Genomic DNA, 18,875 nt, shown 5'->3' with positions numbered 1-18,875 from the left:
GCGTCTTCAGGGCCTTTTTCACTGTCAGTCTGTTGGCTCTTATTTTCATAGGGTTTTTCACGGATTGCAGACAGCAGCCTTCCTGTCCTTTCCTATCTAAGTAGTTTGGGCCCCGTCTTTGCTCAGTCTATCTTTCTGTCTGTGTTAGTGTTTTCATCTTGCTTCACCGTCATTATATGTTGGGGGCTGCCTATTGCTTTGGGGTCTGCTCTGGGGCAGTATAGATTTCCCCTTTCTTTCTTTAGGCCTATTTAATTCTCCGGCTGTGATCGAGGGGTCTAGGGCAACGTAGGAACCCCCCACGGCTACTGTTAGTTGTTGTGATAGGATCAGGGGTCTGCAATCCGATAGCTGCCAACCTCTCTGGTTTTCTTGACTTAGCTAGCAGTTCTGTTTTTGCCTCCTACGGTGACTCAATCATAACATTGCAATAGTTGTCATGTCAACCCATGGCTAAGTAATGACCTCTGGAACACTGGCTGTAAGACCCTGCCATCAACGGGGCCTAAGAGGCTTTGTCAGTGTGACACTGATAGGTCTCCCGCGTGTACAGAAGTATTGCAGTGTATGAGACCAACAATCTAAGAGAAAACACTCTCACTACGTGACTAAGTAAAATGTGAAATAAAATTCTATAAAGTTAGTAAAAATGTAAAAGAAAACCGCACAAAACATAGTGGAAAACTGTTTTTCCACTGAAAATACGGCTTTTGTGGAAAGGGAAATTAAAGTAGTACTGTAAAGCATAATATATCTAAAAAGTTATATCACTGTAGAGTAATTGTACTGACCTGTGTCTTATCACTTATACCGCATGGTGAAAAGTATAAAAAAAATATATATTTCCTGAATTCCTGAGTATGGTTCATTCTTACGCCCAAAAATTCTGAATTAAAAGTGATTATAAAATTTCATATACCTGAAAATGGCACCAATAAATCTTCAATTCATTAAAAAAAACAAAGCCCTGATGCAGCTGTTGGCTAAGAAATAAATCAATATATAGCTTTTAGAATATGACAACAGAAAAACAATTTTTTTTAACTAAATAAGTCATTTTTAGTGTGCAAGAGAAGCAAAAAATAAAGTGCATATTTTTAGTATCAATGTAATCGTACTGATCTGAAGAATAAAGCTGGCTTATCATTTATATCGTACTGTCATTGGCGTAAGAAAATAAAAATAATTCTTGTACTCTGTTTACTTTTTTATTCTGCCTCCCAAAAATCAGTATAATGCTCGGGTTCACAGTTATCTTGTGCTCTACGCTGAGCACTTAGGCTGCGTTCACATGTCGCGGTTTTTTCGTGTTTTCGCGTCGGTTTTAAACGCGCGATTTTGCCGCGAAAAATAAGCATCCCATGCAATCCTATGGGATTCCGCAATGCTGTGCTAATGCTGCGTTATTTTCCGCGGCGGAATCGCTTTGCGGTAAAAAACGCAGCATGCTCATTAATTTAGCGGAATCGCAGCGATTCCCCCACATAGGAATGCATTGTTCTGCTTACTTTCCGCATGTGGCTGTGCCCACCATGCATAAAGTAAGCAGAACATTTGCGGATGGTACCCACGGTCCGGAGGAGAGGAGACTGTCCTCCGGGCTGTGGGTACCATATCCCTGTAAAAAATAGAATTAAAATAAAATATATTGTTATTCTCACCTTCCGGCATCCCACGCAGCCTTCCCGCCTTGTCTCCACGCTCCCGGCATCTTCCGGTCCCAGTAATCCTTTGAGAGAATGACCGCGATGACGTCGTGGTATCGCGGGAGCGCGACATCTCGCGGTCATTCGCGCAAAGGATTACTGGGACCGGAAGATGCCGGGAGCGTGGAGAGAGGCGGGAAGGCTGCGTGGGACGCCAGAAGGTGAGAATAACAATATTTTCTATTTTGTTTATTATTTTTTAAATCCTATCTTTTACTACTGATGCTGCATAGGCAGCCTTATAGTAAAAAGTTGGTCACACTCGTCAAACACTATGTTTGACGAGTGTGACCAACCTGTCAATCAGTTCTCCAAGCGATGCTCCAGATCGCTTGGAAGACGCTAGCATTCTGCAAGCTAATTACGCTTGCAAATCGCTAATTTTTCCGCAGGAAAATCACGGGAATTTAAAATGCGATTTTCCCGCGGAATGGAATTCCGGAATTCTCGCGGTAACTTTCGTGGGAATTCCACTACATGTGAACTTAGCCTTAGGCTATGGGCCCACATACCGTTTTAAAACGCACAATGAAAACCGGACTCCTTCCAAGAAATCGTGCGTTTTTTTCTGCGCGATTTCACCGCGATTTTACTGCGAATCTGTTCGTGATTTTGCCGCGATTTTCTCAAGCACTTTCCAAGCAATTTGAAGCATCGCTTGGAAAGTGATTGACAGGTTGGTCACACCCGTCAAACATAGTGTTTGACAAGTGTGACCAGCTTTTTACTATTGAGGCCGCCTATGCGGCCTCAATAGTAAAAGATAAAATGCTAAAAATGATAAAAAAAAATAAAAAATCGGGGTATATTTACCTTCCGACGTCCCGCGCAGTCTCAGCGACGCTCCCGTTCCCGGCGATGCCTTGCGAGACCTGTGATGACGTTGGTCTCGCGTTACTATAGCGATCTCGCGAGACCGCTAGAGTCACGCGAGACTACGTCATCACAGGACCTTGCCGCAAGGCATTACTGGGAACGCTGAGGCCGGGAAGGCAGCGCGGGACGTCGGAAGGTAATTATACCCCGATTTTTTTATTCTTTTTTTTACAGGGGTATGGTACCCAGGGCCTGGAGGACAGTCTCCTCTCCTCCACACCGTGGGTACCAACCGCACAGGAGACATAGCCACATGCGGGAAGTAAGCGATTCTCATGCATTCCTATGGGTGGGGAATCACGGCAATTCTTTGCGATTCCACACAAAAGAATGATCATGCTGCGATTATTTCCACGATGCGATTCCGCCGCTGAAAAAAGCGCAGCATTAGCACAGCATGTGCGGAATGCCATAGGAATGCATGGGGTGCGTCATGTACAAGATTTTTAAACGTTTTTGCAGCGTTTTCGCGCTGAAAATCGCAGCAAAAACGCTTAAAAATCGCATCGTGGGCACACAGCCTAACATTGGATTTTCTGTTTAAGAGTACAGTCATGGCCAAAAGTTTTGAGAATGACACAAATATTAATTTTTACAAAGTCTACTGCTTCATTTTTTCTAATGGCAATTTGCATATACTCCAGAATGTTATAAAGAGTGATCAGCTTAACAGCAATTACTTGCAAAGTCAATATTTGCCTAGAAAATTAACTTTATCCCCCAAAACACATTTCAACATCATTGCAGCCCTGCCTTAAAAGGACCAGCTAACATCTTTTCAGTGATTGCTCCATTAACACAGGTGTGGGTGTTGATGAGGACAGGGCTGGAGATCAATCTGTCATGATTAAGTAAGAATGACACCACTGGACACTTTAAAAGGAGGCTGGTGCTTGGCATCATTGTTTCTCTTCTGTTAACCATGGTTATCTTGAAAGAAACATGTGCAGTCATCATTGCACTGCACAAAAATGGCCTAACAGGGAAGAGTATCGCAGCTAGAAAGATTGCACCTCAGTCAACAATCTATCGCATCATCAAGAACTTCAAGGAGAGAGGTTCCCTTGTTTCCAAAAAGGCTCCAGGGCGCCCAAGAAAGACCAGCAAGCGCCAGGACCGTCTCTTAAAAGTGTTTCAGCTGCGGGATCGGGCTACCAGCAGTGCAGAGCTTGCTCAGGAATGGCAGCAGGCAGGTGTGAGTGCATCTGCACGCACTGTGAGGCGGAGACTCTTGGAGCAAGGCCTGGTCTCAAGGAGGGCAGCAAAGAAGCCACTTCTCTCCAGGAAAAACATCATGGACAGACTGATATTCTGCAAGAGGTACAGGGAGTGGACTGCTGAGGACTGGGGTAAAGTCATTTTCTCTGATGAATCCCCTTTTCGATTGTTTGGGACATCTGGAAAACGGCTTATTCGGAGAAGACCAGGTGAGCGCTACCACCAGTCTTGTCTCATGCCAACTGTCAAGCATCCTGAAACCATTCATGTGTGGGGTGGCTTCTCAGCCAAGGGAATGGGCTCTCTCTCAGTCTTGCCTAAAAACACAGCCATGAATAAAGAATGGTACCAGAATGTCCTCCAAGAGCAACTTCTCCCAACCGTCCAAGAGCAGTTTGGCGATCAACAATGCCTTTTTCAACATGATGGAGCACCTTCCCATAAAGCAAAGGTGATAACTAAATGGCTCAGGGAACAAAACAGAGATTTTGGGACCATGGCCTGGAAACTCCCCAGATTTTAATCCCATTGAGAACTTGTGGTCAATCATCAAGAGACGGGTGGACAAACAAAAACCTTCACATTCAGACAAAATAAAAGCATTGATTTTGCAAGAATGGACTGCTATCAGTCAGGATTTGATCCAGAAGATGATTGAGAGCATGCCAGGGAGAATTGCTGAAGTCCTGAAGAAGAAGGGTCAACACTGCAAATATTGACTTGCTGCATTAACTCATTCTAACTGTCAATATAACCTTTTGTTACACATAATATGATTGCAATATATTTCTGTATGTGATAAAAACATCTGACAAACACACATAAAAACCAGAGGGCAGCAGATCATGTGAAAATATAATATTTGTGTCATTCTCAAAACTTTTGGCCATGACTGTATATGCACACTTACTCAATATGTGCGCAAGTATTCACTATAAAGAGGCAGATGCATCCTTCTAGCACACAAATATGTGGTCAACCACAGTGTGTGTCTAAAAAGACCGACATTGCTGGAACAGAGGGCAGACTTAGTCCAAAGTGACTCCATGTGCCTTATTTTCATGGGGTTTATATGAATTATGCTGTTTGGGGATTTGTATGGATTTTTTGGGGGTGAGGTAGGGTAGGGGATCGGATTTAGACTTTATAGAAGCTTGAAGGATGCCTGGTTACTAGAGTTGAGCGATACCGTCCGATACTTCAAAGTATCGGATCGGAATGGATCGGCCGATCTTAAAAAAAAGTATCGGTATCGCCGATTCCGATACCGGAAGTCCCATTCAAGTCTATTCAAGACCCAGTTTCTCATTTGTTTCATTGTGCATTCTGTGCATATAAGGGTGTGACCGCCCTGTTTCTGAGTTGGAAAATCCATCCTGTCTGGCTTATACTATTACTGGTGGTTCAGTCCCTCTGTCCTTGTTCACATTTACGTCACTTGACAAGTGGAAAGGTTTTAAATACAAGAGTTAGGACTGTCCCACAAGGGTTGCCGTGACGTGGCGGGATGGCTTCTACATTATTTTGATCAAAATTATGTTAACTAAATACCCTTATTATTACTATTATTACTACCTTCATGCAATTTTTGCAATACATTTTTTTACTTTTTTATTCCAGGATATTTGTTTTGTGTTTTGGTTTTCTCTGTGTAAAGGTCATGTGTTCATATGCAATTACATTTTGCATGCACATTAATTTACTTTTTCTGCTCAGACCCAGTTTCTCATGTAGTATATATGTAGTATGTATGTTGCATGCATGTAGTATATATGTAGTATGTATGTTGCATGCATGTAGTATATATGTAGTATGTATGTTGCATGCATGTAGTATATATGTAGTATGTATGTTGCATGCATGTAGTATATATGTAGTATGAATGTAGCATGTATGTAGTATGTAGCATGCATGTAGTATGCATGTTGCATGTAGTATATATGTAGTATGCATGTTGTATGTATGTAGCATGTATGTAGCATGTAATTTTTTTTTTTTTTTTTTTTTTTTACATTCAACACATTAGCCGGATGATGGGACTACTACTGTCCCATCATTGGCTAATGTGTCAATCACTGTCATGGTAGCAGGCATCGCCAGATGGGACTTGTAGTCCCATCGGACGATGCTTGCACAGACCCCCGGACAACAGCACAGCCCCCCGGCAGGCCGGTACAGACCCCCACAGGGTGCACAGACCACCGGCAGGCCGGCACAGCCCCCCGGCAGGCCGGTACAGACCCCGGGCAGTCCACACAGCCCCCCGGCAGGCCGGCAGAGACCCCCGGAAGGCCCGAAATGACGGCGCATCATGATGCGCACACACCGCGCATCATGATGACGTCATTTCGGCTGTCAATCAACTTTGAACTTCCGATTCCGATGCCGACTTCCGATATTGAAAAAATATCGGAAGTCGGTATCGGAATTCCGATACAGCAAGTATCGGCCGATACCCGATACTTGCGGTATCGGAATGCTCAACACTACTGGTTACTTAAAAGTTTCCATACTGGTAAACAGAAGTTAATGAAGAAATGAAAACTTTTATCATGTTAAGACTTTTGCGCCATCTTGTGGTTGAAATCATTACATACACAACTGCAACCAGGCCAGTGATGGAGAATGTTTTAGAGACTGAGAGCCCAAACAGCAACGCAAAACCCAATTGTTCATCACACTGCCTTTCTGCAAAATAAACCCACACACACTGCCCCTCTGCAAAATACACACTTATATCACGCTGCTATAAGATGGGGTAGCAAGAACTTGGTGACACATTTCTTTTAAAATGACAAATGTGTGATGTCTGGTTTATAATGAAAGAATTAAAACTTACCCTCCTCAGTATTGAGATTGCAACATCAGGTTGCAATTGTCGTCAGGTTATACAAATCAAGAAGGCAGCTGATGTCGCTAAGATCTGCAAATTATGCGGTGCCTCTTGATCACTGGCGTGCCATCTATCATCACTTGTTGCAAACAGAGAGGGACAGAATCCTTGAAATGAGACCTTGGTTTACAAGTCTGGCCGATCACAATGCGCGAAGGCCGAGATGTCAGCACTGTTACTCGTTATATGTCCCAGTGGTTGGGAGACCTTATGGCAAACTGGAATTACAGCAAGAAGTGCAGAGAAGCGAACCTGTGCATGGAGGAAGCATCGCATTAGATCAATGGTACATAGTGATCCATTCTGTAGTGCAGGTGAAATTGGTCACACTCACCACATATCAAGTGTAAGGTGTCAGTGTCTGCACAAACCATCAAGAGGTGTTTACACGAGATTGGGCTATGTGCCAGACGTCCACCTACTGGAGTACTGACCTCACACCACCGCTCTCAAAGGTTATCATAGTGCAGAACAAGGCAGCTGTGCTGGAATGGAGGTCTGTTCTCTTCAGTGATGAGTCCCACTTTTGTCCTGGACATACTGATAGGCGGAGATTGGTCTTGAGACTACATAGACAATGCCATGAAGAAGCCTTTATGAGGGAACGTCACTCCGGTCCTACTCCCAGGGTTATGGTATGTGTGGTGACATAGTGTACGCTAGCCGGACCCCTCTCGTCTACATTCTAGATACAATAACACTTGGTGTTACATTGATTTGGTGATGGAACCGATGGTACGGCCATTTCTCCAAAGTGTCCCAGGGGCTTGTAAAAAGCATTTTTTTTAAATAATTTTCTGTGTGCCATTTTCTTGTTTCACCTGGCAGAAATGGATTGAGATGTTTTTGTAAATGTGATTTTTTTTCTTCTTTTTTTCAGGAGATTGCAAATAAAATCATAGGCATCCAAAATGTCTCCCTGGAAGTATTGTTTTTTTATATTTCCTATAATAAAATAATTAATAAATCATATGCAAAGAAGACTTATTGTGTTGTGGTTATTCACTTTGCATTTTATTGATTGATAAAAATAACTATTAACACTTTTATTTTCCAAAATTTTTTAATCAACTGCCAAAACCTTTTGCATAGCACTGTACATGAGATACAGAGGATCTATCATATTTGGTTCTCAGCACATGAAGTTTATTATCAGGTAGTTTCCACGATAAAATACTTTGGAGATGCAGCTCAGCATGTAATGTACAGTACAGCATTGTGTTTTCTCTGTATTATTGTGCGCAGAACGTACAATCAGGCTTCTTACACACGATTGTACAAATATTCGACACTCCGTACAGATGAGCACACTGCAGTTATAAGGATCTGCATGATGCATTTTTTAATATTTTTATGTTTCTTTATCATATTCTACTGTAATAGTAGAAGTGTCGATTCATTTTTTGCTTTAAAATCAGTCAAACTTGACTTCAAAATTGTCATCCATACAGCATCCAATTGTGCATGACATTTTTATTTTTCAGCTGAATGTGAACAGCACATAATCCTAATCTTGCAATATATAGTCATGTGTATGAAGCCTTATGTGTATCATCTACAATCTACAACATCTGTGTACTTGTGTAGTCTATTTCAAGGTAACCGACAATATTTCACCTGTTTATCTCATATTACACTGGTTTATGATCATCTGAAGTCTGAGTGTGGAACACGGGATTGGGTTCCCAGTCAGAATAAATAAGGAATCCAGTGAAAATGCTGTCTGTCCCACTGCTGGAGTAAAGACCTGGATAGTCCCCGAGCTGTACCCATACCTCATCACCAGGTTCTAGGCGAAATGCTGCACCTCCACACAGGCCTCCTGGCTTTGTTGCATCCCCTGGCTGGAAAAATGAGGCTTGTGGATGTCCATTCTTCATCAGCTGCACATGAAGGTTCCCACGGTATACTGTGCCATGGAGAGAAAAATAATACAGTCCGGGGACGACACACTTAAAGCGACCAGTTTCTGGGTTGTAATGGCCTTGCTCATTAGTAAGAACATTTCCAAATGGGACTGATTGTCCAGAGATAGGAGGGCTTCGCAACTGAGAAAGCTTGGCACTGAAAGCAGAATGGGGAGAAACTGCACACTCTCCTTGCTCGCCCCGCTCTCCTTGTGCACCATTTGGCCCAGCATCACCCGGCTGGCCTCTGGCTCCAGACATCCCTGTTAGGAAAACATATTACACATATTATTCATTCAAATTTTGAACACATCGCCACTTTTCTAAGTAAATCTATTTCTAAATGTGCCATTGAGATGAAATTCTTACCAGATGTCGGTAACAACGCATCCAGTCCACACAGGCAAATAAATCACACCACAGATGTCCATAAATTAAGAGTAATAATGAGAAATGATACAGGGGAAAAATGTGAACACATAAAGAATGAACGCCCTCCCCTTAGTGAATACAAGGGGGTCACATGATAACGCGGCTCCCAAAACTATTAAATTGATGGTGTTCAGTTGTTTTTTTTTTAAGCTATGGTTTACAAAGAGTTAATGTTTCAGTAAGCTGCGATATTTCATGAGCAGGTTCCCTGTTGTTAGGCAGATTGGCTTCCTGCTCTTTTTTTGAACCTGTTTGATTGGCTGACAGAGTAAGAGGAAGAATTTGTGGTATATAATCAGCTGTTTGTGACAGTTACCTCAGTTTACCTCAAGAAGATTTCAAGATAAGCAGGATGGAGATGGATTCACTACTTCAGCAGTTACTTATGAGGCAACGCAAGAACTCCAGCGTAGCCGGTCCACGTCATCAAACACAGACGCCGGCATGTCAGTGAGGCGACGGGGAGGAGCACCCGGGGAAACAGTGGTGAATTTGAACTTACCGGAGACATCTAGCCGCGGCAGCCGTAAAAGAGCTGCAGCGGCCCAGGGAACCCCAGTACAAGCCAGGCAGCGTTCAGCAGCGGTCTGTGCCAATGAAGACAGCGAGGCTGTGGCTGCTGCTTTATCATATAGAGCAGTCTCGACGGCAATGGATACCGAAGTATGCCAGGAATCATCTCCTCAGCAGCATTCGCCTGCCGTGACAGGCTTGAGTGCCGAAGCTTCCTTGGACCCGGTCGACACACAGGATCAGAGGGGTGAGATTTTTAATGTCCCTTTATCTACCCCATTGTATGCTAATTTGAAGTGTTTGGTTAAAGAAGTGTTAAGTGAACGATAGAAGAGGAGATTCAGCTCACCTTTCATTAGTTTGTGCAACCTTAGCAATGTCTCTGAGCACGGACACGTCTCTGCCAAAACGTCTTTTAGTGCAATTCCAAGAAGAAAAAGAACGTCCAGCTCCAAGAGTAAAATTCAAAGATTTATTCAAAACCTTATAAAATCAGATACATGGCTGCTAAATGATCAGAAGCTGGTAAACCAAAAATTTACCGCATGGGAATGATCCAAGATTCTCTGAACGCGTTTCGAGCAAACATCGCTCTTAGACTCAGAGTGAGATGTCCCCACTTGGTTTCCATATTAATATGTCAGTAAAAGAACAAATTTGGCACGGGGAATATGTGGCGCCCCTGAGGCTCAGTCGCCACAGAGGTACTGCACCTTCTCCTAAGGTGTAGTGCCCCACCAACTAGGTACGTTGGGAACTCCTTTCCACACTCTAACACCTGCATCCCACACACAGGATAGTTCAGTAGGTCCGCCTAGCAGCTTCAGGCTGGGGGTAGCAGAGCACCCTTCGTGGAACCCTGCTTCGTAACACGAGATGTACTGGGAGGTGGTTGGAGTTAGTATAAAAGAGGGGGAAAGCTTAGAATTACAGTTCAGTCTGGAGGAGAGGCTGAGAGCAGGCTGACAGGAAGTCAGCCTGAGGGGAGCTCAAGACGGAGGAAGGCAGTGAGTCAGGAGAGGCTGAGGACTGGTCTTAGTGGAACGAGCTCCCTAGGAAAGGAACAGAAGGAGAAAGACGTAGAACTGCAACCTAAGCTTCCATAAGAGAGAGAAGGAACAGTGCAGAACGAAGGAGTAGGAGAACAGAGAGGAGTTGTGGGTTGGAAGAGGAACCCTGCCTATAGGTTATCAGCGCAAGGCCGAGGCCCGGTCCCCGAGGTCGTATGGACACTTATGGTTCTGCAGCAGACACCGGTGGAGTAGTTGGCTGTAAATACACTACTCCCATCCAAGACTTGGGACACAACAGCAACCAATTAGCGAGCCAGGACTCTGAGAGGAGTCCCCGATAGAGGCTACAGCTGTCTGTCATACAAGTAAGGTTCTAGGAACATCTGACAGGAGGAATTCCAGAGAACTACGGTACTGGAGCTCTTCACATTAAAAGGCGCAATAGAGGAGTCGTTCAGGAAAGGCACATATTGGCGGAGTGTTGGAGAGGAGAACCCTGACTTGCCCGGGAGGTTGATTGAGTCTCTACCCCGGAGTACACGGCACGGAGGCGGGCACCAGTGGGTACCACGAACTGTGAGTAAAGCTTTGAAACTACAAGCCCTGGTGTCCTCCATTCATTCGTCGCTAACACCTTCAGCACCGCTACATCTGGGTAACAGCATCTATACCATTCTGCGCCTCTCCTCATCCATTGCACCCACACTGCCCTGGGACTACAGCTCCACCTGTGGGGAGCTACACCATCTTTTCTGCACCACACCATCAGTCCCAGTGGATCTGCATGCAGCATTGGCTCAACATCTTACTTGCCAAACACCACGGGTGGCGTCACAAACTATTCAACTAAGCTATAACACTATTGACATCACCGCCACTGATATTGGGCGCCCAGGGCCACGGACCGGGTCGCCGCTGCTGTGACACATCCCCCTGACACCGGCCCGGTATCGAGTACCCCGCTGCCCTGGGTGTGAGGGGCGACCCAATTTTGGTGTCACGAACAGGATGACGAGACCCGATGCCATCGGGTTCTGTGTGCCTGACATTTGTGAGACTTTTGAAAATGTGCAGAAGACCAAATTTAATAGACTGTAAAATGGACATTAGAAATGGCCGCTGGCGCGGAGAAGAAGGGCGTGAAGAGATGGGAGGTCCTAAGAAAGGACCGCGGAGAGTATTGGGCCTTCCCTGCCTGAATTACTGTGTGACAGATACATGGCCCACCCCCCGAGGGGTGCGCATCCTGGCTTGGTATGGAGACGCTGGAAGAAGACGCCGCCCCCGGAAGGAGGGGCAGAAGAAGCCAGTGGCGGGAAAGGGGCCAAGGCAGGAAGAACGCCAGAACGCCATTTTGGAGAGTGAGGGAAGGAGGCCTGCGGAGTGCGGGGAAACGGATCTCCCTGGCGCCATGGCTAAAGGCTCCAAGCCGATCTATGAGCTGAACCGCCGGCATTTGGAAGAAGAGATAGTCACGCTGACCACCCGGCTGCGGCTGAGGCAGGAGGCCTTAGAGAGACTGAGCCGGCAACGCGCCCAGGAGGGGCCTACACCTGCGGTACCCGCGACACCGGTACCCGCCGCCGCTGCACCAGATCTTTTCCTGGCCGGCCTTGCGGAACTTGGATCCACTGCCATGCCACCAGCAGCGTACTCTGTCCCCTCTTTGCCGCTAATACCGGAGGAGCTGTACGCGGTCCAGGGAGCTGAAGTGGAAGAGAGGCCCCTGTCTGGACCTGGCACGGCTGCGCAGGTCCCGCCAGCAACCCCCGCGGAACCGGAGCTGCCATCGGCTCCACCGCCGTCCCCGACATCTCACCGGGCAGCACCCGCTACCACCACGCCTGCACCGGAGCAGAGGCCGCACCACCGGGAACTCCCAGGTATATACACCGGCCTTCCTAATGGGTTGATGGGGAGGAGGAGGAGGACCATGGTGGTGGGGGTACGGTTGGAGCCAGCGTGCCTGATTCGACATCTACAGGCCAGAAGGGGGATTGGATCGTTTTGGGACGGTGATGTTGGGATTCCTTCACTGCCGAGTCCCCAGGTAGTGGCCTGTCAGAGCCGGCAAGCTGCAGAGGCCCAAGGAGATAGACCTCGTACCAGAACAGTGGAACCACCTATTGAGGAAGAACAGTTGACGGGCATTGAGATACATCATGGGTTCCATTTGCCACAGCTTCAAGACCCTTTGGCAGGAAGCCAGAATCACGATGATACCACCTCTGAGAACAGTTCCAGTTCAGCTTCCAGAACCCCAGGAGGGGATCAGCACTAAGAATTACACTTTTCAAATCTTGTTACCCAGGAGGGTTTGTTTGCACCAGTTGTGCTTTGTTGTTTTTGCTATCATGTTTTGTTTTTCTGGTAGCACTTTTGTTGCCTAGTTTTTGCAATGTCAGCGTTTTCACAATTTGAACTAGCGATCATGAACTTGGAGTGATCCAAAAACTCTTACTTGTAAATAGTTGCAATTCTTTAGGTGCCCTCTCTTGGTTTTACATTTAGAGACTCTTTGCGAAGATAATGTTTTTGCATGGACATTTTTCGAAGATGATGTCTACCTCAAAGGACACTGCAAGAGATCCCCGCTGGGTGCGGTGTCCAGCACCTTACAAGATTAACTGTTGAATGTTTTACTGTGAAGTATTTGATAATGTGTTTATTGAGTATTAGTAACTGAGAAATGGCTTTTATAGAAGAATTAGGAATGTCTGATATAGAGATGAGTGATATGAATAAAGAATTGAAAGTAGACAGGTGACGGACCAGGCACTTGTGGTCAGCGTCTTGCATCTAGAAGAGACAGTGAAAGTAGAGAAATAAATGTGTACTGAAGAGAGGAAACATGAGAGAAAATATGTTACAGAGAATAGCACTTTGAATTGAGAATTGCACTTAGAATTAAAAATTTTAGATAGAATCTAAGATCGAATTGTTTGTAACATTCAAGATGAGTACCTCCTATATTAGGAAGATTAGTATAAGGAAAGTTGTTATGCATTACAAAATTTTTTTATGTTTCTTTGCTGTCTACTTTGCTATCTTGCAGCCCGCGGACATGCTGTGTTTAACGGGGGGGTATGTGGTGCCCCTGAGGTTCAGTCGCCACAGAGGTACTGCACCTTCTCCTAAGGTGTAGTGCCCCACCAACTAGGTAGGTTGGGAACTCCTTTCCACACTCCAACACCTGCATCCCACACACAGGATAGTTCAGTAGGTCCACCTAGCAGCTTCAGGCTGAGGGTAGCAGAGCACCCTTCGTGGAACCCTGCTTCATAACACGAGATGTGCTGGGAGGTGGGTGGAGTTAGTATAAAAGAGGGGGAAAGCTTAGAATTACAGTTCAGTCTGGAGGAGAGGCTGAGAGCAGGCTGACAGGAGGTCAGCCTGAGTGGAGCTCAAGGCGGAGGAAGGCAGTCAGTCAGGAGAGGCTGAGGACTGGTCTTAGTGGAACGAGCTCCCTAGGAAAGGAACAGAAGGAGAAAGACGTAGAACTGCAACCTAAGCTTCCATAAGAGAGAGAAGGAACAGTGCGGAACGAAGGAGTAGGAGAACAGAGAGGAGTTGTGGGTTGGAAGAGGAACCCTGCCTATAGATTCTCAGCGCAAGGCCGGGGCCCGGTCCCCGATGTCGTATGGACACTTATGGTTCTGCAGCAGACACCAGTGGAGTAGTTGGCTGTAAATGCACTACTCCCATCCAAGACTTGGGACACAACAGCAACCGATTAGCGAGCCAGGACTCTGAGAGAAGTTCCCGATAGAGGCTACAGCTGTCTGTCATACAAGTAAGGTTCTAGGAACATCTGACAGGAGGAATTCCAGAGAACTACGGTACTGGAGCTCTTCACATTAAAAGGCGCAATAGAGGAGTCGTTCAGGAAAGGCACATGTTGGCGGAGTGTTAGAGAGGAGAACCCTGACTTGCCCGGGAGGTTGACTGAGTCTCTACCCTGGAGGACACAGCACGGAGGCGGGCACCAGTGGGTACCATGAACTGTGAGTAAAGCTTTGAAACTACAAGCCCTGGTGTCCTCCATTCATTCGTCGCTAACACCTTCAGCACCGCTACATCTGGGTAACAGCATCTATACCATTCTGCGCCTCTCCTCATCCATTGCACCCACACTGCCCTGGGACTACAGCTCCACCAGTGGGGAGCTACACCATCTTTTCTGCACCACACCATCAGTCCCAGTGGATCTGCATGCAGCATTGGCTCAACATCTTACTTGCCAAACACCACGGGTGGCGTCACGAACTATTCAACTAAGCTATAACACTATTGACATCACCGCCACTGATATTGGGCGCCCAGGGCCACGGACCGGGTCGCCGCTGCTGTGACACATCCCCCTGACACCGGCCCGGTACCGAGTACCCCGCTGCCCTGGGTGTGAGGGGCGACCCAAATACATTGATATTTTCTCCCTTTTACCGTCAATTAAAGAACATTATCATAGATATAAAAGAAAAGATGAAGCGGAAGAAAAGAAACGGGTGGTTATTCAGAGGTCATTTAATAATTGGCTTCAAGCATTTGCTATCTATGCTGCTGTACTGGGTGAAAAATACCCTTCGTTATGTTCGGGGCTGTTTCAGCAGTTAGATTTAATTTTGGATGCATATCGGAACTTTGGGGGCATGTCATGGTTACAATATGACGAAGCATTTCGTCAAAAATTATCCATGCACCCTAACCTATCATGGGGTAAAAAAGACCTGGGATTATGGCTAATTTTGATGTTACCCCAGAAGTTCCCATCATATAAGCAGAATATGTCTACACCTAGTAAAAAAGGGGTGTGTTTTGCATTCAACGAATCAAGCTGTAAGTGGGCTGCAAACTGTCATTTTCGCCATGGGTGCTCGTTTTGCGGGGGTACACATGCAATGTTTAGATGCTTCAAACGTCCGTCACAAAATGTTCAACAAGGACCCAATAAAGATGCGCTTTCAAAGAGCGCTGACTCCAGTGAAGTTACAAAATATGGTCCCATGGTTAGAAATGCACCCAGACACGGAGAGTAGTTACATGCTAAAAAATGGTTTCTGTAATGGATTTTTTGTTCCAACATTTTCAGGTACTGGTTGTAAACAATGGAACAATTTGCAATCAGCGTTAGATTATCCAATGATAGTCGAGGAAAAAATATTAAAAGAGATTGAAGCAGGTAGAGTAGAGGGCCCATTTGACTCTCCTCCATTTGGTAATTTCAGGGTCTCTCCATTGGGCTTAGTTCCTAAAAAAGAGATGGGTTCGTTTAGATTGATTCATCACTTATCGTATCCCATAGGAAGTTCCCTAAACGATGAAGTGGATACGGAAATTTGTTCATTGATGTACACTTCGTTTGATGTTGCAGTGGAGTTCCTGCAAAGCTTTGGTCACAAGTCATTGCTAGCAAAATCTGACATAAAAGCTGCGTTCAGGTTGTTACCAGTTGATCTGAGAGGTTTCAATTCCCTTGGTTTTTGTTTTAAAGATAAATTTTTTTTTGATAAAGGTCTCCCTATGGGGTTTTTTCATTATCTTGTTATTATTTTGAGACGTTTTCAACTTTTCTTCAATGGGTAGTGGAGTCCAAATCAAAAGGCGGCGAAGTAGTGCATTATGTTGATGATTTCTTGTTTATTGGTCCCAGAGATTCTGACGTTTGTTTTGCTTTAATGGATAAGTTTGTTAAAGTTTGTGAGCATTTTGGAATACCTATGGCAAAAAAAAAAAAACGTGTCTCCTTGTACTTCTTTGGAATTTTTGGGTATTCTGATAGATTCTGAATCTATGACATGCTCTCTCCCTGCTGAAAAGATTGACAAAATTTGTTATATGATTAATCTGTTTTTGTCGAAGGAAAAAGTTTTATTGAAAAAATTTGCAGTCGTTATTAGGTTCCTTGAACTTTGCCTTAAAAATCATACCCATGGGTAGGGTTTTTTCGAGAAGGCCATACGATGCCACAGCAGGTAACCTTGCGCCTAATTCACACCTGAGATTAGGTAGCGAGCTTAAGGAGGATTTGAAAACTTGGTTGTCGTTTCCTATCTAAATTTAATGGCAAGACAATGTGGCAGACCCCGTTTGTATTTGCCGAAGATTTGTATATTTTTACGGACGAATCAGAAGGTTTTGGTTTATCTTTTAAATAGCACTGGTCGTCAAACAGATGGCCTATTTCTTGGTCTTACAGTAATATTATTAAGAAGGGAGCAATTTTAGACCTTTTCGCCATATATGTAGCCATTCTTTTGTGGGGACCTAGCCTTTGCAATAAGCATATATTATTTTGTTCTAACAACCAAGGTTTTGTTTTTATGTTAAATACATTTTCGGATAAAAACAAATGGGCTAACCAGATTCTTAGGCCGTTAGTTCTTGCCTGTATGGAGTGTAATATCTGGTTAAAAGCGTCATTTTCAAATGAGTTAATTAATGATTGTGATAAACTTATTTGTCACTGCCAGTGGTCAAAGTTTTTGGAGCATGTTCCCGGAGCCGACAAACGAACGATTTGCCCAGAGAATATATGGGACATAGTACAGGTCTAATTCAGTATTTTATTGGAAAGTCCTTGGCTAAAAAAAACCTTGGTCCGAGTGTTCGGGCACTTGGAATGTATGGATAAGATTTTGTACAACAAACGTTTACTCATATAACGAAGCAAAGGAAGAAACAGCTCTGAAATTTGCAGAGCATTTGGTCTTGAATGGTCTGTCTTATTCAGCATTAGCAAAACACATTGCTGGTGTTTCATTTTTCCTTAAAACTTTGGGCAAGAAACCGTTGAATGACTTTTTTTAAGGAAACAATTGTTAAAAGGATTCAGAAGGTTTAATTTTAAACAGGATGATCGTCATCCCATATCATTTCGCTTGCTAAAAGACATATGCGTGTCTCTCCCATCGGTTTGCGACAATTTTGAAGAAAGTTGTTTGTTTTCAGCAACATTTACATTAGCATTTTTTGCAGCTCTTCGTGTCGGGGAAATAGTTTCTCAGTCAAAAAATTCACCTTCTGGCCTGTTAATGGAGGATATAAAGGTATTTGAATCCTCTGTCGTTTTATTTATAAAAAAGTCAAAAACGGATCAGTTAGGAAGAGGAGCTTCAGTTAGTTTATCTGCAATCTCAGATTCAGTCATTTGTCCAGTCTCGATTGTGAAGAGATGGCTTAGCATGAGACCAAGTGTAGAAGGTCCATTTTTCATTCACCGCAATAGTACACCGGTGACTGTTTTTTCAATTTAATTTCATTTGAAAAAAATGTCTGGTCCAATTGGGTTTGAAAAATGTTAAAATCACATCTCACTCTTTTTGTATTGGAGCAGCAACGGAAGCGGCTAGGTTGGGTTTTCAAGACAATAATATAATGAAAATTGGAAGGTGGGAATCAAAAAGGTTCAAATTGTATGTTCGACCAAATTTATATGAATGCTAACATCTTATTCATTTTGTAGGTCCGCTAATTGTGTGGATCATCGGATACTCGTATATTTATTGGGACGAAAAAAGGGCGACGATGCGGTACTATACAGAGAATCTCTCATTTAATACTTCTTCCCTCCACTTTTTTGGTTTAGCCGAAGAGGAATGTTATGGGAGAATTTGGTTGGATGTATGCAACAGCTGTCAAAGAGTCATCCATATCCTGATGTAATAATTTTGCATTTAGAGGGTAACGAATTAGGTAAAGTTAACACACTCGATTTATTAGCCTTCAAGAGGAAGGATTTGAGTTTGCTAAAAATGGAATTGTTTAAATCATTTTTTGTATTTTCAGAAATTGTCCCTAGATTGTTATGGGCAGAATACAATATGTTGTTTGTTGAAAAAAATAAGAAAAAGGGTTACCAGGAGTATGCAGACGTTTATGGCTTTGATTGACGGATTTTCTTACAGACACGTCGACTTGGAAAAAAAGATCCCCGGTATGTACAGAAGGGACCTTGTGCACCTTTCAGATGTTGGCCTGGACATCTTTAACTTGGATGTCCAGGACATCATTGAAAAATGGATGTGGCGTTTTGGGGGGGCCATGCATTAATATGCACGGCGTGTGGATAATCTCCCTGTTTTAGGAAGGATTGGGTCATGAGAGTAATAATTTTATTCAGTGATGGAGATATTTAATGGTTTTAATGGTTATGATGAAATAAAATTGGTTGTTGAGTAACTCAAACGCCACGGCCATTTTATGCCAAACTTAGAACTCCATGTCCTGTGTCCTTTTTTCTTATGTATGAGAGTGGGGCCTGAGTTGTCATGAACGCCCTCCCCTTAGTGAATACAAGGGGGTCGCATGATAACGCGGC

The 18,875-nt window shown here is 44.3% G+C and overlaps 1 protein-coding gene across 6 annotated transcripts in view; it reads right to left on the bottom strand.

Annotated features, from left to right (window-relative positions):
• Positions 1-7,677: 7,677 nt before the first annotated feature.
• C1QTNF5 (C1q and TNF related 5) overlaps positions 7,678-18,875 on the bottom strand; it is a 51,585-nt gene continuing 40,387 nt past the window's right edge. For all 6 annotated transcript variants that reach the window (XM_073566442.1, XM_073566443.1, XM_073566444.1 and 3 more), the window contains one exon: positions 7,678-8,863. In XM_073566442.1, the coding sequence (XP_073422543.1) occupies positions 8,325-8,863 (539 nt within the window). In that variant the 3' untranslated portion in view covers positions 7,678-8,324. The remainder of the gene's footprint in view (positions 8,864-18,875) is intronic.

The sequence above is a fragment of the Dendrobates tinctorius genome, unplaced genomic scaffold (genome assembly GCF_039654945.1).
Source record: "Dendrobates tinctorius isolate UK_male_01 unplaced genomic scaffold, ASM3965494v1 ptg000018l, whole genome shotgun sequence".
Taxonomy (NCBI): domain Eukaryota; kingdom Metazoa; phylum Chordata; class Amphibia; order Anura; family Dendrobatidae; genus Dendrobates; species Dendrobates tinctorius.
This window is presented reverse-complemented; position numbering and strand designations above follow the sequence as displayed.